Source organism: Podarcis vaucheri (genome assembly GCF_965113315.1).
Source record: "Podarcis vaucheri genome assembly, chromosome: 1".
Taxonomy (NCBI): domain Eukaryota; kingdom Metazoa; phylum Chordata; class Lepidosauria; order Squamata; family Lacertidae; genus Podarcis; species Podarcis vaucheri.
The window spans coordinates 62,642,408-62,663,813 of NC_138759.1; the positions used below are offsets into that span (position 1 = coordinate 62,642,408).

Genomic DNA, 21,406 nt, shown 5'->3' on the forward strand with positions numbered 1-21,406 from the left:
TGCATTTAGAGGTCATATTGGTGATTTGCCTCCCTTAGCTATATTCGGTAGGTCACTTAAGACAAAACAGGCCCTATCTATGTTTCTTTATGCTGCAAAATCTATAGGATGTAAAGCATTAACTTACAAATCTTTTAACGTTTCCAGCACAATGATTTTGCAACACATTGTAAGTCAGCATTCCCCCCTCCCTCCATTGACCACATTTGGAATTTTGTTTAATTTTACCATTATTTGTTAACTCTCAACACGCTTTGTGTAGTTTATCGTAAAGTGACCAAGAGCACAGTTATCTTTTCTTTCAGTTAACAGAGAACACTTGATTCTTCTGTTGCCTTTGTGAGGAAAAAATGATTAAGAAAAATGGGTGCTTGTGTGGATATGGAACAAAAATGAGGCCCAGCCAGAAGCAGATAGGTGTGTTGAACTAATGGGCAGTGATGGACGCAGAGAGAGGCAACCCCCCCCCAGGCTCCTAAGGCTGGGCTTGTTTACAGAAGTTTAGGTGTCTGCTAGTGTTAGAGGTCAGCGAACAACAGAACAGAGTTGGCTGCTGGTGCCAATAGCTCAAATTTAATTGTGAAGAGTTTGGAAAAGGTTCACTACTCCAGTTAGTATCTGCATTTCTTGTGTGCATATTGGAGAGAGAATGGGGGGCACATGTTGTATATGCAGTATGAGTTTTATTTATTTAAGCTATTTCTATATTACTCCATTACAGTTGTTCCTAAGTGGTGTACAGTAGGTGGAACCAATGCAATAGAGGCAAAATTGGCTGAAAACTAACTATAAGAACAGAAATAACGCCTGCTGAAATAAAAAACTCTTCACTAGGCTCTGGATGTCCAACTGTGTCTGATCTCACCCGGAAGGAAGTTCCACAAAGTTGGGCCCACAATACTGGTGGATATGAGCCATGCGCCCGAGCCACGGGGGACTGGTGACCGTGGCTCCCCCCCCCCGGGACGTCAGTAATCAGGCAGGGATATAAGGAACTGGGTGGTCTTTAATGTGTTCTAGACCCAAGCTGTTAAAAGCCTTGTGTGTGGGAGCATATGGTGTGGTGTGGGCGCATATGGAGATAAGTTTTAAGGTTATGTGGTGGCCAGAGCCTGTCTCCCTCAACAGTCTTGCCACAGCATTTTGCATCAGCCGGAGCTTTCAGAGCAAGCCCAAGGACAGCACCACATAGAGCATGTTGTTAGAACTGAGTTGTGAGGTTGTCAATCGTGTGCTGATAATGTGCGAGTGAGATAGATTGTGTAATATGTGGTGTGTGTGTGAGAGAGAGAGAGAGAGAGAGGTGGGGATATAGTGGGTAGCTGTGCTGTATACAGGAAGGTCATTGGATTCCATGTGTGTTGTTGCGTGGTTCTTATAGTTATCTGTGGCTGAGCTTGATTTTTCTTAACCTCCCTGCATGTAAGTTATTTCCTGAACTTTTTGTTCACAGCACATTTGCACATCAAGCAGGCAAATGCTAACAGGGCTATGTGCCACCTGTTTTTGTGAAGACCAAGTAGGTAATGGAGGAAGAACAACATTCTTGTTAGGTTTTGCTCAGGACTGTTAGCAAAGTCATTTAAACAGCAAAAGGAGGTAAAAAGGGGAGAGGCAGCTGGATCAAAGGGAGAGGTATTGACTAACAACCGCTTCCCTGCCCTCTTGTAGAAGAATGCTTTCTCTAAGAGCTTGCTGTTTCCAGCAGGTATTTACAACTGGATTAGGCCCTGCTGAGGCTGTCAGCAATCTGCCTGAGTGGCTGTAGCTGTCAGGTGTGCATGTAGGAGCCAGGCCTTGTGACCAATAGGACTTTGCAGGACTGGGGTCTTCCTAAATTTGTTCTGAAGAGGCAACGCACAGCCTCACAGGTGAGGCTGATTGGTAACTCACAGCACCTGGTGGCAAGAGCTGGGAAGGGATATAAGGTCAGCATTTTCCTTCACCTCTTTGCCACAGCAACACGCTTCCTGCCTTGCTGTGTTTGGCTTCTTGCTTCCTGATGCTTGAACCTCAGCAACTTGACTCCTTGCTTTTGGACTCTTGGCTTCTTGACTCCTGGCTTCTGGACCCCCGTTCCTGCTCCCACCCCGCCATCTTGCCCCCGGTCCTGACGTCCCCTGCCGGGACTTTGATCGCCCGTGAACCGGACTGTGATAGTAGCTGCTCAGGACATGCCCCAAACCAGCCTGCCTATGGTGCTGGAGAGGGGAGTCTATAAGGTTGTTTTGCTTGGGGGAGGGGTTGTATTCAGGGTTCAATGAAGGTGAGTTCTCATCCTCTTTTATTGGGCATGGTTTTGTGTGTATTATTGTTTGTCTTTTTCTCTGGAGGAGGGTGTTGTGTTTTCCTCTAGGCGGTTTCTAGGGTAAGAGGCTGGATAAATAGTCTCCAATTGCCACAAAAATGCCAGGACCTTCACAAAAACCCTTAAGCCATCATGGCTTCTCACTTTGCCATGCAGTCCCGAATTTCCCACCACAAGCCTTTCCTCCCCCACACCCTCAAAAAACCTCAAATTTCTCCACCTTTACATCCCTTGCTCCCTCCATCACCTGGCCAGGGAAAGAGAGAAGCAGTAACCTACTTTGGATTCTTGTTTGCACGTTCTTAAAAGCTGATGGGGAGGGTCTGTTCTGTGTCGAAACCTAGGTTCCAGCCCAGTTTTTGCATTGCTTCTTTGTCTTTCATTGCCAGTTTCATTTGGGAACCTCAAGTGTCACTGAGCTGCCACCACTTGTTTGTGTAGTGGGCGTTTCCTTTTTGGCTCCTGCTTTGAGAGAGATGCAGAAAGATTTTGGTTAAGGCGAGATGTCTGCTGTGTACTGTACATTGTGTATACATTGAGGCTTTAAGTGGATTCAGGTAAATTAAGTGTTAACAGTCTGTGATTGCTATGAGGAAAAATAAAACCAGAAATCAGCTTTGCTCCTGTCAGAACATGTAAAAATATGTCCAGATATGGCTGGAAAGGCGTCCTGTCTGAAACTTTGGAGTGCCACTATCAGTCAGTCACTGTACTTTTAAAAATATTGGTAGGAATGCAGTGCGAGATTCTCTCAAATGCAAAGAAAAGGGCTACAACTGGCATGTTAAAATAGGATTTTAGAAGGCTTAGTAACCAACACCACTAATTTTTTTGTGTAGTTTTCTGGCTTGAAGTGATGGTTGCTATGAGGCAATGTATGCCCAATAAATCCTCAGCAGTGGATTTCACAGGCATGATTATGTCAAAAACGATGAATTTCACAGTATTTCATGGCTTTAATAGATAATACTCCACATGAAAGTCATTCATACTTAAAGTCATTATTGGATGTTTCAAATTTTGCCTGGTTATTATGTTGCAAATCACAGTAATGGAAATAACCCAATAAGGACCCTAAGGGTTCGGAGTTTATAATGGATCCTCCATTACTTCTACCCTTATCAGGATTACTAAAAACAAAACAAAAAACTACTATTGTTCAAAAATAGCAGTCACAGATTTAATATACATATATGCAGACTCGGGAAAAACTTGTTTCATTCATTTCTGTGGTGCTAAAGTTGGCACCAGTGATTTCACCCCCTTATTATTGTTGTTTATCACAGTAAAGTGATATTGTGAAAGAATTCTTGTGCACAAAGGGGGGGGGTCACCTTGCAGTGTCTGCCAGTATGGTACTGGTTTCAATTCAGGGTCTAGCCCTAAACAGTTTGGGACCCAGGGTTCTACGCTGTGCAACAGACAATCAAATCATAGTTACACCTTTGGCTGAGGTGAGGAGAGTGTGGACCTGAGGGAGAACTTTTCCTGTGGTGGCTTCCCACTTGTGGAAGCCAGCGTGGTATAGTGGTTAAGAGCAGTGGACTCGTAATCTGGTGAACTGGGTTCATGTCTCCGCTCCTCCACATGCAGCTGCTGGGTGACCTTGGGCTAGTCACTTTTTTCTGAAGTCTCTCAGCCTCACTCACCTCACAGAGTGTTTGTTGTGGAGGAGGAAGGAAGATTGTCAGCCGCTTTGAGACTCCTTAAGGGGAGTGAAAGGCAGGATATCAAGTCCAAATGCCTCCTCTTCTTCTTCTTGTGGAACTCTCATCTAGGAACATTGAAAATGCACCCATGGTTGAATTGCTTAAATATAAATTGATGATTTATTTGCTCATTCAGGCCCTTAGATGATGATTTGCAGAAGAGCTAGTGTTATGCACCCTGTGGTCTGTTTAGTTGTTTTGCCGCTCTCTTAAATTTTAAACATTAGAATGGTATTTGAATATTAATCTGTTTTATCATTGTAAGCCACCTTTGGCTCCTAAGGGAGAAAAGGTGGGGTAAGAATTGTATATATAAAAAAATAAGTTTTCCACCTCAGGGTGCCCTCGAACTACTGAAAGCAGAAGACCTTTATCAGGATATATCTAGGACAATGTAGTCATTAGAGTGGGTACTTTTTATCTATTAAAAAAAATGCTCCAGACAAGCCTTAATATCCTTCACAATATGTAGAATTTGTTCCTATTGAGCTTTGGTTCATATGTGAAAAGGGTACTTTTCAATATCATATGGGTGGCAAACCCCCAGCCTAGCCCTACAAGCCTTTCTTCCAGCCCACTAGTCCTCAGTCCATTTTACTGCTGGTGGTGAATGACACATCTCATCTCTTGTTCCTGCCACCATTGTTAGGAGATGGGAGTGGCCTGATGGGATCTGATGCATCCTGACAGGAAGGTGATTTTCCTCTCTATCACAACACTGATAGATAGATAGATGTGAAGGAAAATCATTACCCCTCCTATAGAACGCACTGATGAGGAGGAAAATCACATCTCTTTCCACCTGTCTTCTACCTCCCTTTCCAGCAAAGTTTGTGCTTTTCTCTGTGGTATTCTGGTGCATCCATAGGGGCTCTATGTGTCGTGCGTGTGGGCGGATGTGCAATCATGTGATCTGATGTGTGTGTGCAATGTGTACTTCATTTGTGCACAAGGCCATCGGATAAGCATGTCTATTTCTTTTGGCTACTCTCCCTGTAGTATGCTGGGAAGGATTGCAGCTCTCAGGCTTATAAAATAGCCATTCCTGATATACTAAAAAAAAAATCTTTCTCTGAATGCTGGTCCATATGTAGTCAAAATGGTGCCATTCCTATGGAACAGGGAAGTCTTGGCAGGCTTCAGGAAGGTCCAAGTTTTGTATAAATACATTTTTGTAAAGGGGGAACAAAAACCTAATAGAGGAAGCCAAAAAGAGTCCAGTGAGTACTGAACATGCTAAGTGGTCATGGACTGCTGTCTGAAAAACTGAGTGGGAGGAGGAAAATAGTTGAAAATTCTGGAAGAGGTCATGTTTGGGTGGCTGGAACTCTGAACAGGAACAACACACACAGCAACATTTTATTGTTGTTTTATTATTTTTCAAACCCCACTGCCCTCATTTTGACCTGCCAACCGATGTGGAAGTTCACAAGGTTAGACACTGTTGTCCAGGTGTAAGATGTAAATGGAATATGAAATTAATGGGGTTATTTTAATTAAATAGCATTGCTGAGCCATCTGCTGTTGCAGTCTGGTGCCAAAAGATTAGACCAGTTTTTACTTTCTATATAAACTGGTCTCCAACAGGCTTTAATTTTTAGAAACAGTTGCAGCTATGTAATACTGAAGCAGATTGTAATGTTTTAAAAGTACTTCAGTCAATTTCTTTTTAAATGTGACTAAAGGGATTGCTCACTGATTGCTTGTAATAGTTCCACAGGCTTCAGAAATAACTATAGAAGTAAAATATGAATACAGTGAACAGATCTTGTCTAATCATATATAACTTTACAATTCTGAAAATTATCAGCTGATTGAAGGCTCATAAAAATGAATGGGATGTTAGCATTCAGGTGCTTGGAGGGTTCCACAGAGGCTCCAGAGTACTTCATAATCATACATGAGGAATACATTGTGGAGCAAAATCATAATGAGTTGCATATCAAGCCTTTATCCGGATTAGTAGTTTACTGCAATTCAATTTGAACAGTATGACAGAAAACAGTAACTTGATCTGCACTAAAAGAACCACTTGGTTGTGCTCCCAAAAGTATAAAAACATCTTAGGATAAGTTAAATCCACTCTTCAGAATTCCCAAATGAAACCCAGAATGGAACTAATGAGATGTAGTGTAGCCTGGTGAGGTCCCTAGAATTCACTAGATTGTAATGTGTGACAAACTTAGGCCACTGACAGATCAGTGGCATCATTGATGCAGCGCAGCAGCTGAGGTTTTCATATTTCAGACCCGACTTTATAAAAGAACTCTAATACAATATGTGATTTAATGATTCAGGATTGCTAATTAACCAGGAGGAAAATGACCTGGGTATTTTAGTTTAATTTTACTAGGAAGGGGGCATGATCCACCTTACCTGGCCTATTTGTTATGCTTTAGCTTAGCTAGGGTCTGCTCCTGGACTAAGCTAGTGCCACCCACAATCCCCAGCCCTTGGGGATTGTATTTTTGTAAGTGTTGGTAATTATATGATGACTCCAACCTTTGGATTTAGTGCCAACTCTATGCAGCTCTATGCATATGTGTTTGGAATGAAGACATACAACTCTTTAAGAGTGATAAGAACGGGTAGCAAGTATTCCCACTCTGTTCCTTGCCAGCATCCAAAGAAATCAGGAACAAACACCTCTCACCCTGCAATTCAACAGAGCAGTTTTGCACTGTGCGCATGAGAGTAAGTCTAGCACAGATCCCACCTGTCCCCCTGCACACTTTGCCTCTATCCGTGATGTTCTGGAAAGTTGTGGTGGTTGTAGTAGTTATAGTTGTTGTTGTCATTAAATTTGTCAGTTGCTTTATCTTGTCCAGGGCAACCCAAAGCAACTTACAACCAAACAGACAATAAACCCACATAAAAATACAATTAAACCAAGAGGAAAGAGAAATACATAAAAAAACATCCAAACTACTTCTGAAAGGCCAGAGATCATTAAAGGCCAAAGACTGGATATAAAGGAAAGATATATAATGATGGTGACAGGCAAGCCTCCCTGGGGAGAGCATTCCACATATAGGGAGCCACTGCAGAAAAGGCCTGTTCTCATGTTGGCACCTTTTTGGGGAGGGGGACACATGAAGGAGGGCCTCAGATGCTGATTGCAAGGTCCAGGTTAGTTTATCAGGGGAGAGGTGGCCCTTGAGATATTGCCATCCTGACCCATTTAAGTTCCACAATCCTCTCACACAGAACTGGGGGAGGGGCTGCATCAGAAGGAGAAACTGGCCAGCATTATCTTCCTTTCCCTTCAGAATGGTGGATGCCTCAGCTTGATTGGCCATAAAGTACAAGTGACCAATTTGCCAGACTTTATAAGGTACAAGGTAAACAATCTCAATGGTTTTCCATTGCATTGTGTGTATGTGTTACTTTATACTATTTATATTCTGTATTCTATGTATTAACAATCTGAGGTGGCAAAATCCAAACACATTTTGCTAGCTTTCTGATTGGAATCTTTTTCTTTTTTAAATTTTTTATCTTTAATGCACTGCAAAATATCAACTGTAAGTAAACAGAGAAGGGAACTCATAAAAATGCATCCAATTCTTTAAAAATACAGTTCTTAAAAAAAAACAGCTTGAAAGAAACAGTGTACTAACCATATTTCAAAAGTTATCTTATGGCTTTGGATATTCTAAAGTTCAACAATATTAAAAGTTAACATAGTACATGTTTCACAGTCTCACTAAAACCACACTATTTCTTTTTAGATGTGCTACTAGCTTTCATTTTAAAAACTAGGAAATAAATTGCATGTTAAATGGCAAGTTGCCTGTGAAGAATGATTTGTCAAAGCAATGTTTATAGCTTCAACTTCTGCATATGTTGGTTGCAAGCCTAGCATACATTTGTTATATCTGATTATATTGTAATGGCTTAATGTACCATTGAAGTTGAAATTAGCACTCTTGTAGTTATTTCTTCTTCTTTCTTTGTGACAGTTATCATGTTTTCTCACCCTGACAGGATAACTCTTAGAACTGTGTTATGTGTGAAAAGTCCTGCAAAAATAAAGGTAAAGGTAAAGGTACCCCTGCCCGAACGGGCCAGTCTTGACAGACTCTGGGGTTTGTGCGCCCATCTCACATCTATAGGCCGGGGGCCAGCGCTGTCCGGGGACACTTCCGGGTCACGTGGCCAGCGTGACAACGCTGCTCTGGCGAGCCAGAGCCGCACACGGAACGCCGTTTACCTTCCCGCTGGTAAGCGGTACCTATTTATCTACTTGCCCCCGGGGGTGCTTTCGAACTGCTAGGTGGGCAGGCGCTGGGACCGAGCAGCGGGAGCGCACCCCGCCGCGGGGATTCGAACCGCCGACCTTTCGATCGGCAAGCCCTAGGCGCTGAGGCTTTAGCCCACAGCGCCACCCGCGTCCCCCTGCAAAAATAGATGCCCACTAAATGCAGAATTACCGTATTTTTCGCCCCATAAGACGCACTTTTTCCCCTCCAAAAATGAAGGGGAAATCGGGGTGCGTCTTATGGGGCGAATGCCTGCAAGCCTCGCGCGCCCGGCAGGAGGTCCCATCGGGTGCGCGAGGCTTGGGGCGGCAGCGGACTGCTTGCGCGCACCTAGAAGCTTGGGGCGCGCTGAGCTCAGCACGCCCCAAGCTCCTGGTGTAGCGCAGCGATCCGCTAGCCCTGGGAGAGCCCCGCGGCTCTCCCAGGGCTAGCGGACTGCTTGCCGGCACGCAGAAGCTTGGGGCGCGCTGACCTCAGCTCGCCCCAAGCTTCTGGATTAGCGCAGGGGTCCGCTAGCCCTGGGAGAGGCGCCCGGCTCTCCCACGCTAGCGGAGACCTTGTCGGCACGCAGAAGCTTGGGGCGCGCTGAGCTCCGCACGCCCCAAGCTCCTGGTGTAGCGCAGCGCACCGGGGGGGGGAATAAAATTTTTTTCCTTTATTCCCCCCCCAAAAAATCTAGGTGCGTCTTATGGGCCGGTGCGTCTTATGGGGCGAAAAATACGGTACTCTTGATGAAGTTTGGTGCCACAGGAACATTTTAAGTGTCGGGGAAACAAAGTAAATGAACTTGCAGTAGTTGCTTTCATTGTTTCTCTGCCTTCTGCTGCAATTATAATGAAGCACAGAGGTAAATTACTCAGAGAAGTAATTAAGCAAAGGGGAGGGGAGAAAGTGGCACCTCTGAAAAATTGTGTTCTGCTTCCGGCATTTTAATGAGTCAGTTTTACAAAATGATACAGTATAAACAAAAACGTGTAAATAGGATTTGGGCTCGGACGTCTATCAACTTCTTACCAATGGTAAGAGATGATAGGAGTTGTAGTCCATCAACATCTGGGTGACCAGTTTCTACACCCCTGACTTGCAATGCACAAGGATGTGCACATGAACACAGCTTAATCTTTGTAGCCCCAACTACAAGCCAACTCTGTTAGCATCCATCCCTTGCTACCCACCTCTCACTCCTCTTCCCACTCAGTTTTGTTTATTTACCAAACTCTGTGAAATGCAATACATACCACATTGCACAGTCATGCACAACTCAAACAATTCACTGGAAAGGCAGCATATAAATATTGTAAAATAACCAGGGGCTCCTGCCCTGGCTTACATTGCTTGCCTACCCATCAACCCAAGTTCCAAACCCCTCTCTTTATAAATTGCCAAACACACCACCCCTTCACAGCTCTCCTACCCTCCAAACTCTACACCCTGGGGTCAGTCCCCATCCCTTCACAGCTCACCCCGGTCCCAAGAGCTCTGTGTTACTGTCATCAGTGGCTATGGAGAGGAGAATTAAAAGGAGTGGTGGTCAATGAAGGAGGCCTCTTCCCTGCTGAGGCAGCTCCCCAGCCACATTCCTACTTTGCTGACGCTTCTTCCTCCATAGCCTCTGACATGGCTGAAGCCAAAACAGCAGCCTCAGGGGCAGGTGCACAGTAGCAGCTGAGCAGTACAGCTGCTGGGAGCTGCCCTGGCCCTTCCTGGCTGTTCATCTGAGCCCATCACTCAGTGGGCACTTGCTCTCCTTCATTGGAGGTTTTTAAGCAGAGGTTGGATGGCCATCTGCCATGGATGTTTTAGTTAAGATTCCTGCATTGCAAGAGTGTTGGACTAGATGACCCTTGAGGTGCCTTTCAAAACGTTTGATTCTATGACTTGCCTACCTCCCTGTTTCCTCTGCTTGCCTACTGCTTTTTCTTTGCATTGAAGTTGACGTGGCTGCATCTCTTAAAAATATATAAACAAAATGAAATAATACAGTAATAACACCAAATAAATAGCAATAAAAAATAGCAACTGGTACTTTCCCATCAAATACTAAGAGCAAATGTCCAGTCTGTCTAAAAGAAGCTAGAAATGTTAAGGCAAATGAATCAGAATAGTTTTCTACAGATGGATGTACATATTGTATTCCCAGAAAAGAAATGCAAGGGTCATATTTATCATGCAGCTTTGCTGGATTTCATAAAATCATAGAATCATAGAGTTGGAAGAGACCACAAGGGCCATCGAGTCCAACCCCCTGCCAAGCAGGAAACACCATCAGAGCATTCCTGACATATGGTTGTCAAGCCTCTGCTTAAAGACCTCCAAAGTAGGAGACTCCACCACACTCCTTGGCAGCAAATTCCACTGTCGAACAGCTCTTACTGTCAGGAAGTTCTTCCTAATGTTTAGGTGGAATCTTCTTTCTTGAAGATTCCACCTAAGAAGATTGTCGATATCATCTAGTTGATATCGTTAAATCTTCGCATCAAAATGTATTTCTACTTGAGAAATCAGGCTAGTTTGAGAGCTATTTCCTTCATGAGTGATCATGAATCTGCTAAAAAAGAATTTTAAATATAACATACTGTTTACACAATAAATAACAAATTCATTGACTATCAAGTCTGCAGATGTCATTCCTTGGCATAATCTTGATATAATCAATTTATCAATCTATAGTCATGAAATCTAAGAAGGGAATTCTCTCTTGCAACTGATGCCACCTACGGTGTTATAAGGGAAACTGCCTGGCACTCCATATAATTTGCGCTTCTGCAGCAGTCATTTAACATATTTTATATACCTCTTAATTGAAAAAACCCTCTTAAGATGTTTAAAAATATATATAATAAAATACTAAAATTCTCAGTAGAAATCAGTTAAAAACAAAGTATTCAGAAGATATGAGAAAGACCAAACTGAAGATCTTCCTGCCTATTGTCCACTACTTCTGCCCACTATTGGTCAGATTTTTGAATGGTATTGTGGCAATATCAACTGTGTAATAGGTACTGAATATATTACAAAACTACATGTTTATTATAAGCATATATTTTTGGTTATGCCATAGATTGAGGATCTACTTTGGGGGCCTTGGGGAGGGGAGGGACCAGTTGTTGATAAGAGTTGAAAACTGAGACAGTTGCAGAGTTTTAGAAGACAGAATAATGGGAAGAGAGATTGGTAGATTGGGTTTAGATGGAAAGGCATATTATTTAGATTTAAAAGAAATAGTTTTGATGATGGTGATGTAACTGAGTGAAGGCTTGTTATCCATTTTGCACATATATGATTGCTGCTTTCTAATGACTGGATGATGAAGGTAACTGTCACGGGCTCAGGAGCAGAGGCACAGGGCAGAGAGGAAATGGAGAGTGAAGGGGAGGAATCTGAGGGGAGCGTAGGGGAGTATGGCAGTGACCCGAGAGATTCCATGAGCTTCTCCAGCGATTCAGAAGATTCCCAGAAGGAGGCGCCGATGGTCAGGGCAAGGGGGGTCCCAGGGGGAACACACCAGAAACAAGGGACCAGAGGGGACTCCCAAAGCGACAGCTGGAAATCAGGACCAGCTTCCCCACCAGAGCGGAGTGGGGGGGGGGAAGAATCCCAGGTGGCAGGGCCAGCGTCTCATCCGGCAGGGAGAGAAGATGAGTCAGGGCTGACCACGCCTCCATCGGAGAGTGGGGGAAAGGAGGAGAGGTCAGTTCCAGCTAGCCCCCCCGAAGGGGGAAGCAGTGACAGGAGCAGTGTAACGGTCAGGAGGAAGGTTGCTGGTTGGGCGCGCGCGCCAAGTTCAAATGTACAGGCACGCGGGACAGCAGAGGACCCGGATTGGGAACCAGGTCCTAAAGCCCGCCGGAGGCAGGGGGAGGACTCGGGGGATTCAGCGTCAGAAGAGTCGAGGAAGGGCGAGACCCCAGCTGACGGGCGGAGCCAGAGGCGGAAGGAACAGAGGAAGAGGTGGAGCAAGGCTAGAGTCTTAAACTGGTGTAAGGGGGGAGGAGACTCAGACGGAGCTTCGACGGTCTAGAGTTTCAGACGTAGAGCTGCGCGCTGCGGCTGTCAAAGTGCCAATGAACTTCAATAAAGACTTTTGTATATAAGAACGAACTGGCGTTGGTCCTTTGTGAGCTGGGACCTTGGGCAGCTCTGACAGTAACAAACTATGCTACAGTGGAACAGTATAGGACAAATGAAAAATACGTATTTTTAAACAGATGCTGGAAATGATAGTTCTTACAACACCAGGATGTTTTGAATTTTTATTGGGTTTATTTATTTTACCTCATAAAATTCATACACCACTTGGCTGTAAAAACTACAACCTCACAGTAGCTTACAGTAAAACAGTAAGATTACCAGTAAAAAATAGTTTTAAACAGCTATTTTAAGCATTTAAAAGTGATATATATATCTCACTCACTTGGAATATCTTATGTCCTCTCATCCCTGGCAGATATGTGAAATTCTGCAACAACTTTACTTCGTTCCATTATGACTACATTCTCAAATGCACAGGGTAGAGATAGATTCTGAGCAGTAGGAGCATGCGAGGGGTAGCTGGCCGGATTGCGGCCAGCGAAGTGTGCTGCCTGAACCCACTACCAACCCGAATGAGCAGTAACTCAGTGAAGGCTTGTTGCCCATTTCTGCACATACCAGTATATGATTGCTGCTTTCTTATGGCTGGATCCCGAACCACTCTGCTTACATTTGAATGACTGAATCACACATGGGTTTTCCAGGACTATTTAGAAATACCCAAGCCCTCCATCTCTTCCATGTGATTAATCCTTCAGCCTTTCAGAAACTAACATGGGTGTACCGGTATGTCTCACTGAACTAAAGAGAACTTTCATCTTGGTAGACATGCATAGGATTGTGTTGTCAGTAATCTAAACTGGAGCTGAGCTGAATTTTGTGCATTTCAGTTTTCATGAGGATATTTGCATTTTTGACAAGCAAGAAACTGTCTGAATAGAGATGCAAATTACATCAAAATCAGAAGTATTTCATTACTTTTCATCCATGTCTTGGACACCAAGTCCTGGACACAATCTTTAATCAAGCTACATGTCAGTAGAAATTATCCATTGTGATGCTGAACACACTTTGCTTGTTCAGGTGATTTCAGTAGAGCTCTTCTCATGAATAAATTGATTTAAGATTCATGCCAAGAAGAGGAAGAAAAATATTCAGTTTACCTAAGATATGTTTATATCAATTTTTCCTAATTACAAGTGCAATTAACATCATGTGCTTTTCTTACTCCTCGTTTACAATTTGAAAAATGGAAGAATTTTTCAGTTTAAATGAGTCTCTCTCTGTTCTAAAGCCATTTTGGTGCCGCACAGACTATGTGCACTTCATTGGGAAGAAGCCCCAACAAACACAATAAGACTTACCTCCAAGTAATACAATCTTTCATAAGGCCTCTGCCTTTTTCAGAGCCTGGTTTTTTTATGCAACTGAGTAAGGCATGGCTCTTTCTGTTTGTTCGGGTTCTCCGATAAATGCAGTAAGTAAAAATAAACGTAGCAGAGTTTTTATATAAAAAAACTATTTTTAAAAAATTAAAAGTATGATTTTCAGAGATTTAAGGGAGCATATGATAAAATGTAATCAAACAAAATGCAGCAACACCCCCCCCCCAAATAAAACCTCCATCACTGAGAACTGGTTGGCACCCCTTAGAGAAGCCTCTTGTTAAAAGCTGGTGGGTGGGGCATGGCCATTTGTTGAGACATCTTTGCAGCTTCCATCCAGTCTTTGACTCCTGATCAGGGCCAGACTTTGGTAATATGGTGTCCCGAGGACATATTTCGGTGTGCCCCCTAAATATTTATTTTCATGCCCTCCTCTCTCTTGCCTTCCATTCTGTGCATGCTCTCAAGTGCACTGTATCATAGTTGCAGCAACTCAATCACCTGCCTGACTGGGCCCTAACTTTGAGTAGGAACCTGTATAAATACAGGTGGTGTTATTTTGTACCCTCTGTGCAGGGATTCCACCTGAAATCTGGCACTGTCCTAATGCTGTTCTTGAATTGTCTAGGTGTGCCTTTGTTGTTCTGCCCCTGTAGCCTGACCTGTACCATTGTTAGCCTTGAATAAAGCTTTCTTCCCTTTCACACGTTAGGTGCCTCGGTGGTGGTGTTTGGGGTGGGAACCAGGACACCCAAGAAAAAAGACCAACTGAAAATAGGCAAAGGTAAAGGGACCCCTGTCCATTAGGTCCAGTCGTGACCAACTCTGGGGTTGTGGCGCTCATCTCGCTTTATTGGCCGAGGGAGCCGGCGTTTGTCTGCAGACAGCTTCCAGGTCATGTGGCCAGCATGACGAAGCCGCTTCTGGTGAACCAGAACAGTGCACGGAAATGCCGTTTACCTTCCCGCTGGAGCGGTACCTATTTATCTACTTGCACTTTGACGTGCTTTTGAACTGCTAGGTTGGCAGGAGCTGGGACCGAGCAACGGGAGCTCATCCCGTTGCATGGATTCGAACTGCCGACCTTCTGATCGGCAAGTCCTAGGCTCTGTGGTTTAACCCACAGAGCCACCTGCGCCCCTTAACTGAAAATAGAACGGCCTATATTTCACGTCATTCTGCAAATCTATGGTGTAATCGTACTTGGACTATTGTGTACAGTTCTAGCCTCATAACCTAAAGAGGGTTGTTTAAGAGCTGGAAAGCATTCAGAAAGGGCAACCCAAATGATCAGTGGTATGGAGCAACTCTCCTTTGGGGAAAGGTTACATTTGAGGCTTTTTAGTTTAGGGGAAAAGGCAAAGTGGAGGGACTTGATAGATGTGTATAGGGTTATGCAGGGGTAGATAAAGAAGAAAAGAACAAACTTTTCTCCCTCCCTGATAGTACTTAGGCCCATCTAATGAAGCTGAATTTTGAAATATTCTGTCAAGACAAAAGAAAGCGCTTCTTCACAAAACACATAGTACCTCACCACAAGATGTGCTAATGGTTTTAGATGGATATTACCCCAATTCATGGCAGTTGAGGCTATCCATCACTACTAGCCATGATGGCCGTGCACTCCCCCCAGTGTCAGAGACAGTATATCTCTGAACGCCAGTTTCTGGGAATCACAAGTAGTGATACTTCAAATGGCTCACAAATGCAATCACTCCACCAGTTTGAAGAGGAGGAGATTAGGGTCAACTACAGTTCCTATGATTCTGATGCATTTGAGCATATTTTAAAACCTTCATTTCCACTTCAGCAGTAAGGCAAGCTAGGCAAAGGCCTGCTTAGCTAGTGAGCATAGCTCTGCTTGCCTCTGGTTACTGGCTCCTGTCACGAGCTAGGGAAATGCATTACTTAACTTGCATTATGGGGTAAATGACCAAGCTTTGTGGTGGTGTTGGGGATCCTTACCATGGTAATGTTTCTGAATTGAGAAGGATTAAAAGCAGGGCCCCATTTAAGGACTACAATGGAAGGGTGAGATTGTAAGGAAAGAAGAGAAGGCTTGTAGGCAAGAAAATCCTCATGTAGACCAGACCCAGTTCATTTTGGACTTTCTGCTTCAAAACTAGCTCCTTAAATTGTGTCATGAAGCACTAAAAATGCTTCATGTATAGGTTTAAAACATTTGCCTTGTTTAGTAGTCTTAATTGTGTTCCAAGTTGAACTTGGAATGGATGCCACTTTTTTGAGCCTGATATTTTGATTACTGGCTGATATTAAATAACAAACACAAGAACATAATAAACTATAATTTGCATTAGGCTCCTAAATGGAGTTATGACAAGGTGTTGGGCTTTTTGCTTTATTATTTGTTCACTGGCAAGGTTTGCTGCTTTTGGCAGTGCTGTTTATGAGCTCTCAGCATGAAGTATTTGGGGGTATGTAAATAGGATGCTTCTTCTCCTTTGGTTATATGTATAATAGATTACGTTGGGTTTTGCAGTGCAAACAGGTCTGTTGTACTGAGAATATGAATAATGTTGGTTTCCATAATTGCCAACATCTGGCTTCTCATAAATCTGTTAAATTGCACGGAAGTAGAATTAGAGTCTGTGTTGCAAGTAAAGCAATTACATGGAACTTCGTAGGCAATATGGCCCCATGCTCATCTGTGAAATTCTTTTAGTTTTGAACTGTAAAATCTATGCCTCTAATCTATTCTTTAGCCCAGATTCATATGTTACGCATGGTGTAGAATGAAACCTTAACACAGCAAAGGAAAACATTATTTTGCATTTTTTCAATGCAAAAACACCCAAGCATGGCTGTAGTGACATTTTTAACCAGAAGTGTAAGTGAAAGCCTACTGAAAAGAGAAACAATGCGAAGAAAGTTAAGGTAACTAGTCTGTATTTTCCTATTAAAACAATTACTTCTCTATCAATTTATTCATGGCCTTAGTTTTATTACAAGTATATAGCTTTCCTTTTCATGATTCTCTTGCAGCTGGAACACAGTACATGGTATTTGGTTTGAAGGTACCAGGCCAAGTGCTCCTTTCAAGTTGCATTCCTTTATTATATGGAAAATCAAGAAAAAACTAATAAATAATGTGCACATTAATAGTCCTTGAAGAGGGCCACATTATGGTTATTTATTTTGGCAGAATGAAGCAGCAAAATGATCATTGCAAGAGAGGTCTTCTAGGGAAGGAGAAGTGTCTAATGGGAACATTATTGTAAACTGAGACTCAACTACACATTAAGCAGAGCATTGTGATGTATATGTGTGTGCAGCCTGGGGAAGGTTGCGTCTAAACAGAAAATTAGACACAGAGAGGCTTTTTAACCCTTTTCCCAACCAGAAATAGACCTTCCCTTGTGGCTCTTTTTCTTTTCCAGGGGTGGGGAGGGACATGAAACATAATTAAGGGAGAAGCACTTAAGGAGCTTGCAGTGAAGGAGTAGATTTAACCCTATTATTGATGCCCGGAGTGCACAATTCAACAACATTCTAATGGACGATAGAATCGCTGCTTGCCACTTGTGTTGTAAATTGCACATTCCATACTGCATGTAATCTTTTAAATCACAGCCAAAAGAAAATCTTTTGCTATGCTAATATATGGTAAGATCATTTTTCATATCATATATATATATATATATATATATATATATATATATACACATATATATATATTATCACAGAATAGGAAGTCTAATTGTGTCATTAGCATTGTAGCTAAAAAATAGATTTGTGCAAATGGGGCTCATATGTTTTGCTGCTTTTCTGCGGTATTTAATTAACATTGCCACATCTCTAAGAGGAAATGAACCAGTAATTTTTGTTTGCCGCTGAAATGTCCACATGCAAACTTTTGAGCTGCTCATTGAGCACCAGTGAAACAAATAGGACAATCCGAAAGGATAGGCAGAGGGGAACAAAGGGGGACTAACTCCCTTTTCCTGTGTCCTTCCAGATAGGGCAGAAGGTGGGATGGTGCTTTCCTATTTTCCTGTTCTAAGTGGTTGTTGCTATTTTTTTTTTGTTTCTGGGGGTTTCTTTGTTTTTGAGAAACGTTTCCCTCACAAAGAATTTAATGGGAGTGGAATAAATTATGCCAGTTTAGGACAGATCTGCAACCTTGCCTAGAACACCCCTTGTGAGCACCTCCTTTTTGCTGTTCAGTGTTGGAAAGGAACCTTCTGCAGGAACCTTTCCACAACCTTCAACACCTTCCTCTCCAAAGGTGGACTTTTCTCTCCTCCTCCCCTTAGGGAGATCTGATGGGTCCTAGGGTCTCAGGGACGATATGCCTGCAATCTAAGACAAAACAAATTGTGAGCTAAAAAAGGACACAGTGTAAGTGATATTATTGAGCTTCTGAATCCCCCATCCTCAAAGGCTCTTTTTTTAACCTACAGGTAGGGTCACAATTCTGTCTTCTATGCAGCGTTCAGTTAAATATATTGTTGTATCTTATTACTTTGCTTCTCCATTGTTGGTGTAGTTTGCACTTCCTCAGCTAAAATGTGTGTGTGTGAATGACTGGATGATCCCTGAACTGAATCTTTTCAACTTCACGAATTCTTCTCATCATATAAAGAGACAATATCATCTCTGCTCATTTCCTCAATTGGCCGGCAAAGCACACTAGCTGTGAAAGTTGTAAACAGGGCTGTTGTTGTAGAATTATTATTGAGAGTGACTCTTGTCTAGAGAGCAAGTGCTACTTTGCTAATGCTCTGTAATTAGATCCACACTAATTTGTCCGTGCCACTTGAATACAAGCCCAGAATAGAGAGACATTAGAAATACGTTTTGCTCTGGATTCCTTTGGGGTTAGAATAAGTGCGTCTTCTAACCAAGAAATATGAGGTGGATTTTCTGTTTCACTTTTATTGCTACTACCCTAAATTTCAGCTTGAGAGGACTGTCTTATTTCTGCTAAAGACAGGTGTTTTATTTCATCTGTAATAGTAACTGGTTCATATATTATCTCAGCTGTGTCTCTTACGTATGAACAGTATAGCATTGGAGTAAAACACATAAGAGACCAAGTAGGCATATTTAATTGCTCATGTGAGTGGTTTCCTTGTGTCAGCAGTACAGTATTGGAGGAAAGAAGTCTCTGAAATTAGATTATTTGTGATAAAATAATATAACCCTTACTTTAAAAAAAAAAAACCCAAAAGACTTAAGGCCAAATTGCCTAAAGGTTTATTCATGGCACTTTCCCTTTCCTCCAGAATGTATGTCTGGCTTTTATTTTTTCATACCCTGCTTCTAACATGGGAAAACCCTATGACTGCTGTTAGCGTGGAAGTGTATTTGCTCATGCAAAAGCTTACTTATGTCCTTACTACTTCCTTTTCCTGTACAAATCCAAGAATAGCCTGCTACTTAGGAGCAATTTACTCCTACTCAGTATGTTTTTTTAAAAAGGCAACTACTGGTCCCCTTCCGTTATATATATTTTTTTAAAAAATCATTGTTTTATGCCCTCGAGAAGCAACATAATCTCTTAACCATTAAGCATCTAGGAAGTTATAATAATGCAAGAACAGAAGTTTCTAAAAGTTGTTTCTTATTTCTTTTACTTGGTTATGATTCAACTTGAGAAATAACATTTTTAAAGAAATCATTTTAAGAGTGTGGGTGTAGAAAGTATATATCCTCCTAGCAAAGCAGGCCTACAAATCCAGTCTCAAGTAACTACTTGATGTTCCCAAAGAACTATGGATCACACAACTTGCTGAAGCCCAATAAACTCTTCTGTATTGTGCAGATATTGATGAATGTGCCTTGAGGACTCACACTTGCTGGAATGACTCCGCCTGTGTGAACCTGGCAGGAGGATTTGATTGCCTCTGTCCATCTGGACCATCCTGCACTGGTGACTGCACACATGAAGGAGGCTTGAAACGGAATGGCCAAGTATGGACACTGAAGAAAGACAGGTGTTCTGTTTGCTCTTGTAAGGTAAGTTCCTGTTTGATTTTTTTTTTTACTCTTTTAATAATCCAATTTCTTCTTTTCCTTGAGTATTTTTTAAAATAAGAAACCCATTTTAAAAGAATTAAATCCATGTCAGACTGCAGGCTGAATTCTTCCAAAATCACCTGGGCTCCCCCTGGAGAGTTGTAATCTGAATTAATCTTTTCTTGGTTCCTTAAAAAAACAAAAAAGCAAAAGCAAATTCACTCTAGCAAGCAGGTTTGCATCCATGCAAAACTGATATGAGAAAACAACAAGTAAACTTCCTGGTCTATACAACTCTTCTATTTATGAAACTGTGAGAAGAAACTTCAATGCCATAGGACAGTTGTAGGTGACTGAAAAGATGAACACTGCTGGATGCTAAAAATTACATTTACAGGAAACCTTTCCCTGTATGATGGCTCTCACTCATACTTTTCACTCATACGTTTCAAACAAAAGTGCCCTCACCACCAGAGGTTTGTATGGTGGCAGCAACACACACAACATTTACCGTATTTTTCGCACCATAGGACGCACTTTTTCCCTCCTAAAAAGCAAGGGAAAATGTGTGCGTCCTATGGAACGAATGCAGGGGGGAGGCAGGCGGGAAAAGCCCCCAAGAGCCGCACACAAGCTCCGTGAGCTCTTGCGGGCTTTTCAACAGGAGGGAGAAGGGACTGACTGGCGGCATCAGTCCCTTCTCCCACCTCCCAGAAAAGCCAGGAGAAGCCGCAATCTCTTTAAAGGGATTGCGCGGCTTCAGCGGGCTTTTGCGAGAGGTGAGGGAATCCCCCCACCTCCCAGAAAAGCCAGGAGAAGCCGTCAGCCCTTTTAAAGTGCGCGCGGCTTCTGCCAGTTTTGCAGGGGGTGGGGGAATCCCCCCACCTCCCAGGAAAGCCAGGAGAAGCCGTGCAGCCCTTTTAAAGTGCGCGCGGCTTCTGCCGGTTTTGCGGGAGGTGAGGGAATCCCCCCACCTCCCAGAAAAGCCAGGAGAAGCCGCGATCTCTTTAAAGGGTTTGCACGGCTTCTGCGGGCTTTTGGGAGAGGTGAGGGAATCCCCCCACCTCCCAGTAAAGCCCTGTGCAGCCCCTCCGCCAAGGAGAGGCTGCACAAGGGCTAAAGGGGAAGCCAAAACAGTGAGCGGAATCCATCCCGCTCGCTGCCTTGGCTTCCTCCATAGCTGCGCGCAACCCCTCTGCCAAGGAGAGGCTGCACGGGGCTATGGATTCTTTAGCCCCACGCAGCCTCTCCCGGGAGGGAGAGGCTGCATGGGGCTAGGGGAAGCCTTGGCTTGATCCATAGCTGCATGCAACCCCTCCGGCAGGGAGAGGTTGTGTGCAGCCTGTACGGTGCTCTTTGGGGCTGCGGGGGGGGAATATTTTTTTCTTTAATTCCCCCCCTAAAAACTGGGTGCGCCCTATGGTCCGGTGCGCCCTATGGTGCGAAAAATGCGGTATAGTTCATTAGCATTCAGGGCATTGTTGCAGAAATCCATAAAACCCTGCTGTAAGGTAAATCATTATTATAATCACAAAAATCACCCAGTGAGCTTGTTGCAAAGATGGAATTTGGACTGGGAATTTCCTAGTTCACAATTGTGCTACATTAACCCTCATAGAGAATTATGTTTGAAACTCTATAAATGTCAAACGTGGTGAATTTGTGAAATATGAAATTTACTTGGAATATTTGTATCAGCAATATTTGCAACAGAAGCAATCTCCACTACTC

The 21,406-nt window shown here is 43.1% G+C and overlaps 1 protein-coding gene and 1 long non-coding RNA gene across 8 annotated transcripts in view; one reads left to right on the forward strand and one right to left on the reverse strand.

The window, feature by feature from the left end:
* Positions 1 to 21,406, forward strand: part of NELL1 (neural EGFL like 1) — a 382,749-nt gene that overhangs the window by 344,168 nt on the left and 17,175 nt on the right. For all 4 annotated transcript variants that reach the window (XM_082195852.1, XM_082195851.1, XM_082195854.1 and 1 more), the window contains one exon: positions 19,482 to 19,675. In XM_082195852.1, the coding sequence (XP_082051978.1) occupies positions 19,482 to 19,675 (194 nt within the window). The remainder of the gene's footprint in view (positions 1 to 19,481; positions 19,676 to 21,406) is intronic.
* Positions 19,682 to 21,406, reverse strand: part of LOC309527273 — a 55,468-nt gene continuing 53,743 nt past the window's right edge. For all 4 annotated transcript variants that reach the window (XR_014217166.1, XR_014217167.1, XR_014217168.1 and 1 more), the window contains one exon: positions 19,682 to 19,864. This is a non-coding gene — a long non-coding RNA (uncharacterized lncRNA). The remainder of the gene's footprint in view (positions 19,865 to 21,406) is intronic.